Raw genomic sequence first — 13,957 nt, forward strand, 5'->3', positions numbered from 1 at the left:
TTTGGTCGTTGGAGAAGATCAAGAAAAATAAGGCTAAAGTTGCTCGTGCGTACAACAAGAAAGTCAAGCCAAAGAATTTCCAGGTTGGAGACTTGGTTTGGGAGGCAGTGTTACCATTGGGAACTAAAGATAGAAAATATGGTAAGTAGTCTCCAACTTGGCACGGGCCGTATAAGGTTGATCAGGTCTTGCCTGGGAATGCATACATGCTCGAGGAATTGGACGGCGTCAAGTTTTCTGTTGCTGTCAATGGCCAACATCTCAAGAAGTATTTCCCGAGCATGTGGGAAGGCGAGTAACGAAAAGCCGATGAGATTCATCTAGCTGTAATCATGACAGGCCAACACGTTGAGTTGGCCAGTAAAAAATGATGATGATAGGCCAACACGTTGAGTTGGCCAGTAAAAAAAGAAAAGAAGATAGGCCAACATGTTGAGTTGGCCGACAAAAAAAATGCATATGAGAAGTAAGATAGCCGATGTGTAACCATCGACTTAAGATGTTTTTAAACAAGTACAAGTTTCAGGTTAACAGGTAGTACTAATTGTCTCTTGAGCCTATCTACTGGTTCAGGAATTCTTCTATGGCGTGGATGGCTTCTGTGCGGACGGTGTCTGCTCGTGCTATGATTGCTTCGTCATCCTTGTCATCGCCTGTAACTATCTGCCGACTCAAGGTGCTGATCTCTGCAAACTCTGCTTGTATCTGCTCGGCTATTTTCTGGGTTTCTTGCTTGGAGTTTGCAATGGAAGCTTCCTCGGCCTGGATGAGTTCCTTGGTGGTGCGGACCTTTTCTTCGAGTCCCGCCAGTTCTTTCTTCAGGAGGTCGAGTCTATTCATGTTGGCAGACACGTCAGCTTTGATATCTAGAGTTGCCTTCTTCTGATTGAGGGCCTTGCACTTTTGGGTAATGTCAGCTTTCAGAGAAGCTTGAGAGCGACGTGCTTCCATCCTCTGTTGTGCTTTATTCACTTCTATCCGAAAGAATGGAAGGTTGCTGGCTGGCCAGAGTTTGATTTGCAATGGCTCCGGGAGTTGGGATTCTATTTGCTCGAAGATGTTCTTTATCTTGCTGGAATCATCAACCAGAGAAGTGATCGGAGCATATAGAAGATCTTTGTTGAGTTGAAGTTGATGTGCCAAGTTAGCCGATTGTTGCAAAGATGATGCCTCTGCTCCAGGGACAGTCAGACCCATTGATGCAGGGTCAAAGGAAAGCAAACCTGAAATGTCAAAGCTCTATGGGCATATCTGGAGTTAGAACAAGATGCATTTATGAAGCTATCGGCTAATTCAGAATTGGTTTTGGAATGTTACCTGTTCTGAAAAAGAAGTATTGGACGGTTCAAGAGCAACTGTCCTGTTAGAGCTGGTGTTGACGTCAAGAACATCTACTGCATCGGCTTGTTCTTCGTTTGTCTCCATCAGTGCATCAGGAGTAGCAGTCATCCCATGTTGTACTTGGCTTTCTGCATTGGGGATTTCTTCGGCTGCGTCCTGGAAATAGAATTACAGTCAACCAGAGTACATGTGTACGAAATAAAGAAGAAGTTCTTGAATGATGAGTTACCTGGTTGGTGTTAGACTCTGATGGACTCGGAGAAGATGGTACTGGTTTCTTGATGATACGCCTCGTGATCATCTTACTTTTCTTGGTCAAGACTCGGGGGGGCAACGCTTGCAGGAGTTTATCTTCGCTTGGAAGCCGACTGAAGTAAGTCTGGCTGAACAGTCATTATCACTTTCTTCATTGGTGGTGATCCTTTGCAGAAGAGTACATCAGGAGCAGTTGGAAGAAAGTGGAATGGCTCCCCAGTGCTGGTCGTAGGTTCTGGACCATCTTGTTGCTGCTAGCAAGAAGAGCAGGATTAGCCAAGAGAAAGGAATAGAGGGTTTGGAAGGAATAAAGTGCATAAATTCAGTACCCCTTCCTCAGGAATTACATATTCAAGATCGATTTGCTGCAGTCGAGGACCTAAAGCTTTTCTGAAGACATGAGTTTTCCAGATATTCCACCAAGTATCAAAGCCGATTGATGAAGAGGTGAAGGACAGATCGGCTGGTATTGGAATGTGGAGATTATCAAATATGTTGTAGCATCTCGAGCTAGTGAGACCATCAGGCAGATCGGCTCTGCTCTCCACCAAGTGGTGAATATGGAAGTGGGGAGGGACCTGTCCTAGGCCAAATTGCCGAGCTGCTATGACTAGTTGGTAAGATTCATAACCTGGCTTGATAATTCTATTAGAGGTGCTGATGCCAACGGGGAGGAAGCCAGGTCGAATCATCAAAGAATACAGATGCCGAGTGCTGTCGTCATCGGCAAAGTTATATAATCTGAAGGCAGTTGGGTTTTCAAAGGATTCAGATTCAGTAAATGGGAAATAAAGGGGATTATCTAGTCCTTTGTAGAAGATTATAAACCAATTTGCTGCATCTGTTGAGTTCAATTTACTGCCAGGAAGACTGAATAAAGCTTGGCCATAGCTAGTACATCTAATTGGTTTACCACTCTCATCAGGGAAAGAGTTCTTGGTTAGGCCTTGGAAGTTGAGGATATGGTGCTGAAAGTACAGTTGTACCCACAACTGAATAAACCACCAAGGGCCTCCAGTTCTCAGTTTCTTTTTGTTAAGCAAGTTAGATGTCATCAGATGGAGATATCTGTATGTTTCTCCAAGGAAAAGTTTGCCTAGGCCGGTGTGATTACCATGGGCCAGGTGATAGGCCAAGGGGAGATAGTTCTTAATTGGAGCTAAAGAAGGACCACAGAAGATGAAGTGCTCTAGCCAAAGATTTAAGAAGGCTGTGTGTTCCTTCTCAGTCACTGGACCTTTTGTTTTCATGTGCTGACTCATGTAAGTACCCCAGTTTGTGCAGTTAACCTTGGAAGAAAGTTTGAAGGGGACTTCTGCCATTTTGTAAGCAGCAGGATTAGGAGAACTAATGTCCAGGCCAGTGATCATGGCAACATCCAGCAGAGTAATGGTCATGGGTCCATGACTAAAGAGGAAGCAGTTCAGAGCATCAGACCAGAAATAGCCGATGGTTTTCAAAAGGTTTTCATCTTTGTCAAGGGGTGACAGTGATAAGCTAAGTGCATCGGCTATGTTCAAATCTTGCCACAAGGGCATGTGAGCTTTTGCTACTCTGTTGTACCAGGTAATCCAGCTCTCAGGTGGATTAGGCCAGGCTCTTAAGCAGTCGGCCCAGAGGTTCAGATCGATGTCTTGACTCACAAAAGGAATCCTATTTGCTTCACAAGAGATCAAATCTATGGGGTTTTCATGGGTTTGTGGGCCAAGACAGAAATATTTTGGATTGGAGGGATGCGGCAAAAGGATGTCTGACACCTGAAGTTCAGAAATTCAGAAATTTGCGTATGGTGTCACGTTTCAGAGTTTCAGTTTCAGAAGCTTAGTGAGCTGAAGAACACTAAAAGGGTTAGGCCGAATATTACCTTCAGGCCGCAGATTGCCGCATCGTCAGTTGCTGAGCTTGTCGTCTGAGCTGCAGATTCTGCCATGGTTCATATCTGTTGACTTAGGGTTTGATTGTTGAGGGTTCTGATTCGAATTCCGGCTGCTTGGAGAGTTATTGCTTGGATTTGTAGAGCTTGATTTTCGAATTGTGCTCGGATTCAAGAGTTCGTTTCAAGTTGGAAGTGTTACTCTATTCCTGTGCGGGTTGCTTCTAGTTTGAATTTCATCGGCTCTTGGATATTTATGGAAGCCTGATGCGTTGCCATCGGCTTTTGGGAAAGCAAATATCAGACATACATAATTTAGGGAAGTTGATTTCATTAATGAGAAGTTCATTATAAGGAAAGTCGATTTTTACAAAGGAATCGATCCTTCGGCTTTGTGATCCTACCCCTACGATACTGCCTACATCTACCAGTCGTAGGTGTCTGAATTCCTACGGCGCTTCGGGCTTCGCGACGGTGCGTCTCCGCCGTTGTCGTCGTCGTCGTCCTCATCATCGTCGTCGTCGCCGCTGTTGCTGTCGTCGTCCCCGGTGCTGCTGCTGCTTCGCTCGCCGCTGCTGCTGCTGCTTTCTTCTTTGCTTCCCTCCATGGGGGCTTGGAGGAATTGGTGGGGATTCCCTCCTGCCGCCGTGTCGTCGCTGGAAGGGGAGCCGATCTCTTCGGAGGAGTCGGCTCCTTCCCAGGAGAAGGCGTCGTGCGTCGTCTTCACTACTCTCCAGTTCCTCTTGGAACAGGAACTGGAGGTCTTCTTCTTCTTCAGTCATGGGCTCGTCCTCCTCGGAGGCGACCCCGAAGTCGAACTCCTCTGCATCCCAGTGCAGAGGAGCCAGCGCCTCGTACGCTGCAATCGGGTTCCATTCGGGGGTCGGCTCTCGGCTCTCTTGGATAGAGTCGATGGAGGAGGCCGAGAGGGAAGAAGAGGAAGGAGGAGAGGAGGAGGAAGAAGAGGAATCTCCAAAAGAGTTGGAGCCGGAGGAACAAGAGATGGCCATGGCTGGTGGAGGATTGGGGTTTCTGCGCTACTGGCTTCAGGAGGAAGAAGGAGTTTGCTGTGGAGAAGAGCCGATTCGGGATAAGGTTAAATAGTAAAAGATGGGAGACGGATCGGTAGTTTCACATTCTACGAGGAGCCAGTTGCAGAGACGTTGCGTCTTCCTTGGTAGTTACAGTGTGATTAATGATCATTAACGGGAAGATGAAGCGACGGATTGGTTTTGGAACTATCATTGCCAAAACCTGGGGGCATGTGTTATCGCCATAAATTAACAGGGTTAATTTATGGGCCGAAAGCAAGATGGGCTTAAAGCAGAAGATCAAGAAGACTTGTAAATCGGCTACTGCGTGAGCATCTGGGCCACATGGGCCGTGTATCTTTAGATTTAGTTTAAGATTAGAGATAGAGTCCAATCGGGACAAGATTAGTTTAGATTGTTTCCCAAGTCTCCGGACTATAAATATGTACCCTTTGTTATTCGTAAAGAGAGAGCGTCATCACGTCTCGCAAATAACAACTCTCGGCGCATCGCCACCCCTAATCCTAGGGTTTCATCCAAGTAAGCGCCATGCTGCCCTGATTGCTTCTTGCGATCAGGGCAATATTGTTCTTATTTTTACCTTGGTATTACTCGTACTGAAGCATTTTTTATGGCGAGTAATGCTAGTTATCCTGATGTTCGTAGCATGACTTTTAGTAGATCTATTGTGCTTCGTTGCTTATCATCTACGAATATCATGTTGTCTCTGTACAGTCACGTTTCAATCTTATGCTAATTCTTATCGCATAGAATTAGTTGCACAGAGGCAACACCCGGCTTCTTTTAAGTTTAATAGATCCGATCTGTTATGGTTTGCTCTTATTCTTAAGAGTTGGCGTAATATCTGCTAGGTTAGGCCTTGCAAACGGATTGGATGATCCGGTGGTGTAATAGATGCTTTATCTTAGCCTTGATAGGGATTGTTCCAGGAATCGGCTCTTGCTAGTTCTTAGGCCTCTGTTTTGGGTTATGGTTTAGTTGTCTGTTATGTTCGCTAGGCCTAGTCACGTGTAGGATGTTCCGATCTAGCGGTGAAGCTTTTACCATCATGGATTAGATTAATTAGATTTAATTGAAGCAGTTTCTGTAGTTATTTGCTTTGTTTATCACATCTGGATGCAAACAGATCCCATCTGACACCGGGACTCGATCGGCTCTTTAAAGCCGATGCAAGAGTCGTCCCGGGGAGCCGACCACGGCTCGGACTTATGTTTACACGTGTCTTTGTACGCAGAAAACTGTTCAGAGCACGTTCGCACCCTCCTGATCGGGTATAGGTCAGGTGGCACGCCCGGCTTTCCACACATTCTCCGGGCGCGTGACGGAATTGCGGGCCGTCGACGAGGGAGCAGTTCCTGCCAGCGCCCCAGCAACCTCCCGGCTCTTCGTGTTGCCCGTTGCTGCTCGTCGGTGGGTTTCGACCGACAACAGGATGACAGTTGGAGATTTTGTGTGGATTATCGAAGACTCAATGATCTCACTATTAAGAACAGATTTCCTATGCCTATCATAGAGGAAATCTTGGAGGAACTATTTGGTGCCAAGTATTTTACAAAGTTGGATGAGGGCAGGTTATCATCAGATTAGGATGGTGCCACATGATGAATATAAAACAGCTTTTAAAACCCATCATGGCCATTATCAGTTTAGAGTGATGCCTTTTGGGCTCACTAATGCTCCAGCTACTTTTCAGTGCCTCATGAATGATATTCTGGGTCCTTTTCTGAGAAAGTTTGTTTTAGTGTTCTTGGATGACATTCTCATTTATAGTCCTTCTTTGGAGTCTCATCTGGATCATCTGACTCAAGTCTTTGACAAATTAAAGGACAATCAGCTATATCTGAAAGCTAGCAAATGCTCCTTTGCTCAGCATACACTAGAATATTTAGGCCACATTATTCCTGCTGATGGGGTGGCTACAGATCCTTCCAAAACCAGTGCCATGTACAACTGGCCAACACCAACCAATTTTACAGAGCTCAAGGGATTTTTAGGCTTGACAGGTTTCTACAGACGTTTTGTCAAGCATTATGGTCTGTTAGCTAAGCCACTTACCAATTTGCTGAAGTGCAAACAATTTGTGTGGACTTCTGCAGCTCGGCAAGCTTTTGTCAAACTCAAGGAAGCCATGGTAACTACTCCAGTGCTGGGTTTGCCTGATTTCACCACTCCTTTCATTGTTGAAACCGATGCTTGTGATGATGGTATTGGAGCTGTTCTCATCCAGCATGGCCAGCCTTTAGCGTTCCTCAGTAAAGCTTTAGGGCCTGCCCACAAACACTTGTCCATTTATGAGAAAGAGTTTTTGGCTCTAATCATGGCTGTGGAACGTTGGCGTCCGTATTTGCAGCAACAAGAGTTTCTCATCCGAACTGATCACAAAAGTTTAGCCTATCTTACTGAGCAGAATCTCCATTCTGACATGCAGCGTAAAGCTATGACTCGGTTGATGGGACTTCAGTTTAAAGTGGTATATCGACAGGGCAAGGATAATGTAGTGGCTGATGCTCTTTCTCGTGTAGGTCACCTCATGGCACTTCAGGCTGTGTCAATGGCTCAACCAGTATGGCTCCAGGAGGTCTCTAATTCATATAGAACAGACTCCATGGCTCAACAACTACTCACCCATCTTGCTATTCACAGTCCTGATTCCTCGGGGTACTCATTGCATAATGGCCTGATTCGATTCAAAGGCAAATTGTGGATTGGGAATAATTCTGCCCTGCAAACCAAGATCATTGCAGCTTTTCATGCAAGCCCTATTGGAGGACATTCTGGGATCACTGCCACATATCATCGAGTTAAGGGTCTCTTCTACTGGAAAGGGCTGAAGCAGGCTGTGGAGAGCTTTGTTCACCAATGTGAGATATGCCAACATGCTAAACATACAAATGAGCACCCAGCAGGTTTACTTCAACCACTTCCAATACCTGGTGGTGCTTGGCAGGATTGGTCTATGGACTTCGTGGAAGGCCTACCTGTGGTGGAAGGTTATTCAGCCATCTTAGTGGTGGTAGATCGACTGACAAAGTATGCTCACTTCTTACCGCTCAAACATCCCTATACTGCCCAGTCTGTTGCCAAGTTGCTGCTCGACCAAGTCATCCGATTACATGGGTTTCCTACCACCATTGTCAGTGATCGTGATAAGATCTTCTTGAGTTCCTTCTGGCGGGAACTGTTCAAGTTGCATGGGACTAAGTTGCTGATGAGTACGGCTTATCACCCACAAACTGACGGGCAAACGGAGCGGGTGAATCAGTGCCTCGAAATGTTTCTACACTGCGTAGTATATGATCACCCTAAACAATGGAAAAATTGGCTACCTCTAGCAGAACTATGGTATAACTCCTCGTATCACTCTACTATTGGTTGTTCCCCATTCAAGGCACTCTACGGTCATGAACCAGCTATGCCTACTGTCCCATCTGAAGCTTCAGACGCTTCTCCTCAAGTTGCTGAGTTGATCACAAATCGTGCAGACCATCTACTCATGTTGAAGGAACATTTGGCCAAGGCTCAGCATCGCATGAAGACTTATGCTGACAGAAACCGAGTGGAACGTTAGTATCACGTCGGTGAGCAAGTGCTGCTGAAACTCCAGCCCTATGCTCAGACGTCAGTGGCTAATCGTTCGTTCCCTAAGCTGGCCTTCAAATACTTTGGACCCTATGCTGTTACTGAAAAGATCGGCATTGTGGCTTATCGTTTAGCATTACCTGTGGATTCAAAAATCCATGATGTCTTTCATGTCTCACAGTTGAAACCATTTACTGCTAACTATTCTCCAATTTACTCAGATGTTAACAAGATTGTCCACCTGGACACGGTCACACTCCAACCAGAGAAGATTCTTGAACGTCGCTTGGTCAAGAAGGGAAATGCTGCAATTCCTCAGGTGCGTGTAAAGTGGTCTCATCTGCCTGTAGATTCTGCAACTTGGGAAGACTTTCATGTGCTCCGTCAGCGATTTCCGGCATCTCCTGCTTGTGGACAAGAAACACCTCTGGCGGGGGGAAGTGTCACGCGCGATGCGGCGGACACGGTGGAAGAGAGGCGTGAACCATCCAGCTAAGCAAGCGTGAGTTGTAAACGTGGTTGTGGCGGGCCACCGGCCAGTGTCTAGCCTCTGAGTATATCTACTCATGCCGTGTACGAGAAAAGACAGACTTGTATTCGCTGAAAAGTAATAGAGGACGAGATCGGAGGGTCAGGGTCCTTCCCCTCCCCCAAGTATCCCCCTTGCTCTGCTCTACCGATTCCTCGCGTTCACGTCGCCGGCGACCGCCGCGGCCTAGGGACACGACAAGCGAGGGGGAGGGCGAGAGGTGGGAGATGGACATACTTCGAACTGCGGCGCGCGGAAGTCGACGGCGACGCCGGTGGACTCCGTCCTCGCCATGGCACCCGGACCGCCCGTAGGCCAGGGAGGAGGGGAGGATCTGCACGGAGAGGGGAGCGGGAGGCACGGTCGCGCGTGGAACTGTCAGAGGTGTGGTGGAGATGGCGGGTGCGCGGGGGAGATCGTGGGGGAAGTGGGGATCGTCCCACCTCGCGATTGGAGGAGGGGCCGAGCCGTCGGGGAGGACTGGAGGAGGCGTCGGGCGGATGAGCGGACGAAGGAAAACGTACGGCAGACCATTCAAAGCGTAAAAGACGAAAAAAAATCTCTCTTAGTAGAGACAGAGAAGAGATAGAGAGCAGAGAAGGAAAAAACGAAACCCACTTTGGTCGTGTTTAGTTTTTTACATGTAAAAATTTTACATTGAAATCTTACTAATTTGAAGTACTAAATGAAGTCTATTTACAAAACTTTTTTGCATAGATGAGTTATAAATCGCGAGACGAATCTAATGATACTAATTAATCTATGATTAATCCATAATTAGCGGATGGTTACTGTAGTATCACTGTTGCAAATCATAGATTAAGTAGGCTCATTAGATTCGTCTCGCGATTTACAGCCCATCGATAAAAAAATTTATAAATAAATTTCATTTAGTACTCCATACATGTATCCCAATATTTGATGTGACGTTTTTTTGTGTTTATAGAATTTATGAATAAAGATAAACAGTACCTCTGAATTAGCAGCAACCAGCGAGCATTTTCTCTCGGAAACAAAAGCCTGCTGCCTGCTTCCTTTCCGGCTCGCCACGTAACCCCAGAGGGGCGGCGCGCGCTGAGCGCCGTGACGTCCTCCATGAGGCTGACCTCAGCAGCCCCCTGTGGCGTGTGGCGGAGGCAGACGTGGCTGGGCCACGTGGGCGGGGGCGGCGGACGCGGCCGCATCGATGCTGGGCCACGTGGGCGGGGGGCTGGGCCACGTGGGCGGGGGGCGACGGGGCGACGGGTGGGGGGGACTGCTGAGGTCAGCCTGACGCCGCGGGCGGCGGGGACGGACTCCCGTCCCCCGCGGCCGCCCGCAGCTTCCGTCGCCGCGCGGCGTGTCGTCTCACGGAGAGCTCTACAGCGACCAACCGCCGGGTCCAACCGGGCCTTCTTAAACCTTCCCCAACCTCCTGCCGCCGCCGTCGCAACCAATCACCAGGCAGCTTGGAACACCAGGCAGCTTGGAACACGCGGCAGCGGGATCGACGGCCGCCAGCTGTTGAAGTGCGTTCCGCGCTGCTAGAATGGCGCCGGGTGGAGGGGCATCCTGGACTTTGACTACGGCATCGTGCAGGCGCCGCTCGGTCCGGACATCTCGGGCCCCGAGCTCGCCGCCGCCGTCGCCAACGCGGGGGCCATCGGCCTCCTCCGCCTCCCCGACTGGGTACCCGCCGCATCCTCTCCGTGCTCCTCGACTAGCTTTGGTATCTGTGTTGTCTCGGTAGACCAATTTCTTACTTTCGTGACTGCAGCCGGCGCCGGATCGCGTCAGAGAGCTGATTTGGAAGACGAGGAGCCTGACGTCGAGGCCGTTCGGGGCGGCCATTGTGCTGGCGTTCCCGTACGAGGAGAACCTGAGGGTCGTCCTGGAGGAGAAGCTCGCCGTGCTGCAGGTGTACTGGGGGGAGTTCCCGAGAGAGCGAGTCGAAGAGGCGCACCGCGCCGGCGTCAAGGTCTTGCATCAGGTGCGCGCCATTGCTAGTAGCAGTACGGTTAAAAACGCCAGTTTCCTTATTTAACTGCTGTTATGCAAGTTCTTGTTTGAATTCCATCCATGGGATACATCCACACTTGATATCCTGACATTGTAATTCCAATTTCCTTAACTTGATGGCGCTATTGTAGTCAATTTACTGTTTAGAAATTCTTAGGGGTGATAGAGGCAATGCAACTATGCAAGATGGATACATGGATTGGCTGTGTAATAAGTAGGATTTTGCTTATCTGTGGTTAGTCTATCCCACAGCAGAGCCTTGATTCATGGAATGGGGTTTGGAGTTAGCATTGGATTGTCTAATGAAAATGTTCAAAGCACACTATAGTCAGCAGCAAAAGTTTAATGCACCAAACTGCAAATGATGACATGGTAGACAAATTGACCTTAACATATTAGTATGTCTTGCCTTCATGCTTGGTAAACGAGTTATCATGCCATCATCGCTAATTTGTAGTGAAAGTTTGAAATTCTCAAATCATCAAGAACAACCTGATTATATTTGAAATGCGTACAAGATTTAAAATCATAAGTCTTCTAAGAGATGGGAATCAGTTACCCTTAGGAAATTAAAAAGAATCAGATATTACGTGTTATTTAAGTTAGCTGATCAGACAGAACAGAAGTGAATGATGCTTGGTGATGGTGACATGAGAACTCTAGCTAGTGTAATTTTTTTACATTGTTTTGATTGATTGTTTCATGAGCTTAGACTTTCGATCGATATGTGAACAGGTTGGCAGCCTTGAGGAGGCAGCAAAAGCTAAAGAAGCCGGTGTAGATGGAATCATTGTTCAGGGCCGTGAAGCAGGAGGTCATGTAATTGGTCAGGTAAACAAGTATTCCCTGCTGGTTCTAGTTTCAGCTTTGTTGCATTGCTGCAGGTAAATCCTTCAAGAAACACACATCCTGTCAACTATGCAGTCATTTGTGCATATAGAATCTCCACCGTGCTATAGATTTCTTTCCTGAGCAATGCAGAGCAGAATTTTTCTGCCACTATGCATATTTCAGTTAATGTGCTATATGCAAGGCTAGAATCAGCTTGGGACCCTGTATGGTTTCATCTCTAGAAGCATAACATGCATTTATAGCTTGTGTCCATTTAACTGTATATTTCATGAATGATCTCTCAATCAGCTTTAATTTGAAAATAAAAACAGGAAGGACTGTTTCCACTGTTGCCGAGAGTAGTAGATCTTGTTTCGGACTCTGGCATTCCAGTTATCGCTGCTGGGGGAATCGTAAATGGGCGTGGCTATGTTGCCGCATTGGCACTTGGTGCTCAAGGTGTTTGTTTAGGAACAAGGTATTTTCTCGGCCTCTTGTATTTTTATCTGCGGATATATGAAAACAGAGCCTTTTATTTGTAGTTTCCATAGTATTATGCTCACGTTACAATGGTACTTGAACATTCAGGTTCGTGGCTACTGAGGAAAGCTTTGCACATCCTATTTATAAGAAAAAGCTAATTGAGATGAGTCGCACAGACTACACAAATGTGTTCGGGCGTGCTAGATGGCCTGATGCTCCACAGCGTGTCCTGGAAACACCCTTCTATGCTGGGTGGAAGAATAATCTGTCAGATCATGAAACAGAGGAAAGCCAGCCCATCATAGGCCACTCTATCATCCATGGCATGGTATGTATTTGGATACTTGATTTGCCTTGAATTCGCTCACTAGTTTGGAATTTAAAACTATCATTTTTTTCATATATTTTCTTCTGCATTTTTTCTGCTCGGTTGTGCTATTTAGTCCAATTATTTGCACACTTAAATACTCCCTCTGATTCAAAATATGTGTTGTTTGAAGAATCATGGTGACCACATTTATTTTAACTTTGACCATGAACACATAGAGAATTACACAGTTTGACCATCATGAAAAGCGTTTTTAAAATATTTAGTTATCTTTATTTGAATGTCATGTATTAATAGAAATTGTTGGTCAAAACCCTGTAAATCATGTTGATGTCCCAAATGTCAAGTATTTTGAATCAGTGAGAGTAGTAAAAGAACTAATACTGAACCCTAGAATCTGAATACTCTATTGCAAACAAGAAACACGAGTTACGTTGTTGGAACCATGAAGTTTTTTGACTGGTGCCTCTAGCTTGCCTTCCCCGTAGGATCATACAAAAAAAGATATGAAATTCGGTGCTCCAAAGGGGAAAAAAAAACAGTGGAACACTTTGGGGTTAAAAGTGGTTTGGTCCAATTCAAAGTGCAGAAGCCCAAAATATAAGTGTAGAATCTCTCTTTTGCATCCAATATAAAGAACCAGAACACAACCATTGTTGAAATGGCTATATCCTTTATTAAATCCGACTTAGTTTTTTTTTTCCTGAGGAACGAAGCCTACTTCTACTTTAGTTTCAATTGATTAGTTTTAAATTCACCTCAGGACATAGTGCTGTTTTCTGTGGACACGGTTTATGGAAGTAGTTGCAGACCTTGTCCATCCAGAATTCTGGATTCATGGTATTTCAGCTTGGATTATTTGCGTTCTTTCAACTAAACCTTGGCTCATAGTATTTAATATATTTACCTTTCTTTGAACCACGAGTTTTCTAGTGGAAGATGAACACAGATATATTGTGAAATTTGTACATGATGGATCTCTGTAGAGTAGTTCGCCCTACCACTTATTGCAGCTTCAATTGCACATTTTGTACCTTTTGCATCTGAAACTAGGAATGAACAGCTGACCAACAATTCCTAACTCCAGCACAAGGATATTCGTCGGTTTGCCGGTACTGTTCCAAGCGCCACAGCTACAGGTGATGTCGAGAGCATGGCCATGTATGCGGGTCAGGGTGTTGGGCTAATCACGGAGATCCTACCAGCTGGCGAAATTGTCAAAAGGCTGGTTGCTGAAGCAAAGGATGTCATCAGAGAAAAGCTTTCTGATTTGAAGTAAAATCCTCCTGAACTGCAAGCTCTATCTACAATGTATCAAGCATTTGTAAGTAGTCACCCATCAGAACAAACTGGTATCACCATGTTTGCTTCTGTATGCTATTTGTAAATAATAACTGTTGAAAATAAATGAGATTACCAAAGGTATTACAACTGGTATCACCATGTTTGCTTCTGTATGCTATTTGTAAATAACAACTGTAGAAAATAAATGAGATTACCAAAGGTATTCCGTCTGCCAAAATCTTTGTAACGAAATACTTCCTGAATCACCTTGTGTGCTTTCTCATAGACATGTTTGCATTGTCGCTATGCTTTTAGGGTTCCAGTGCGTTACTTTGTGTTATCGCTTGCATGTACGTATGATTTTGCTCATTCGACAAAACTAAGAAGCGTCAATGATGGCACAA

The 13,957-nt window shown here is 46.0% G+C and overlaps 1 protein-coding gene across 1 annotated transcript; it reads left to right on the forward strand.

Annotated features, from left to right (window-relative positions):
* Positions 1-9,815: 9,815 nt before the first annotated feature.
* LOC120678207 (NADH:quinone reductase-like) lies at positions 9,816-13,791 on the forward strand. The gene is made up of 7 exons (XM_039959357.1): positions 9,816-9,848; positions 10,157-10,297; positions 10,386-10,598; positions 11,363-11,458; positions 11,791-11,936; positions 12,047-12,269; positions 13,357-13,791. Exons 1-7 carry the CDS (start codon positions 9,816-9,818, stop codon positions 13,546-13,548), a joined length of 1,044 nt encoding a protein of 347 aa, XP_039815291.1. The 3' UTR covers positions 13,549-13,791.
* Positions 13,792-13,957: the final 166 nt, after the last annotated feature.

The sequence above is a fragment of the Panicum virgatum genome, chromosome 6N (genome assembly GCF_016808335.1).
Source record: "Panicum virgatum strain AP13 chromosome 6N, P.virgatum_v5, whole genome shotgun sequence".
In the NCBI taxonomy this organism is placed as follows: Eukaryota; Viridiplantae; Streptophyta; class Magnoliopsida; order Poales; family Poaceae; genus Panicum; species Panicum virgatum.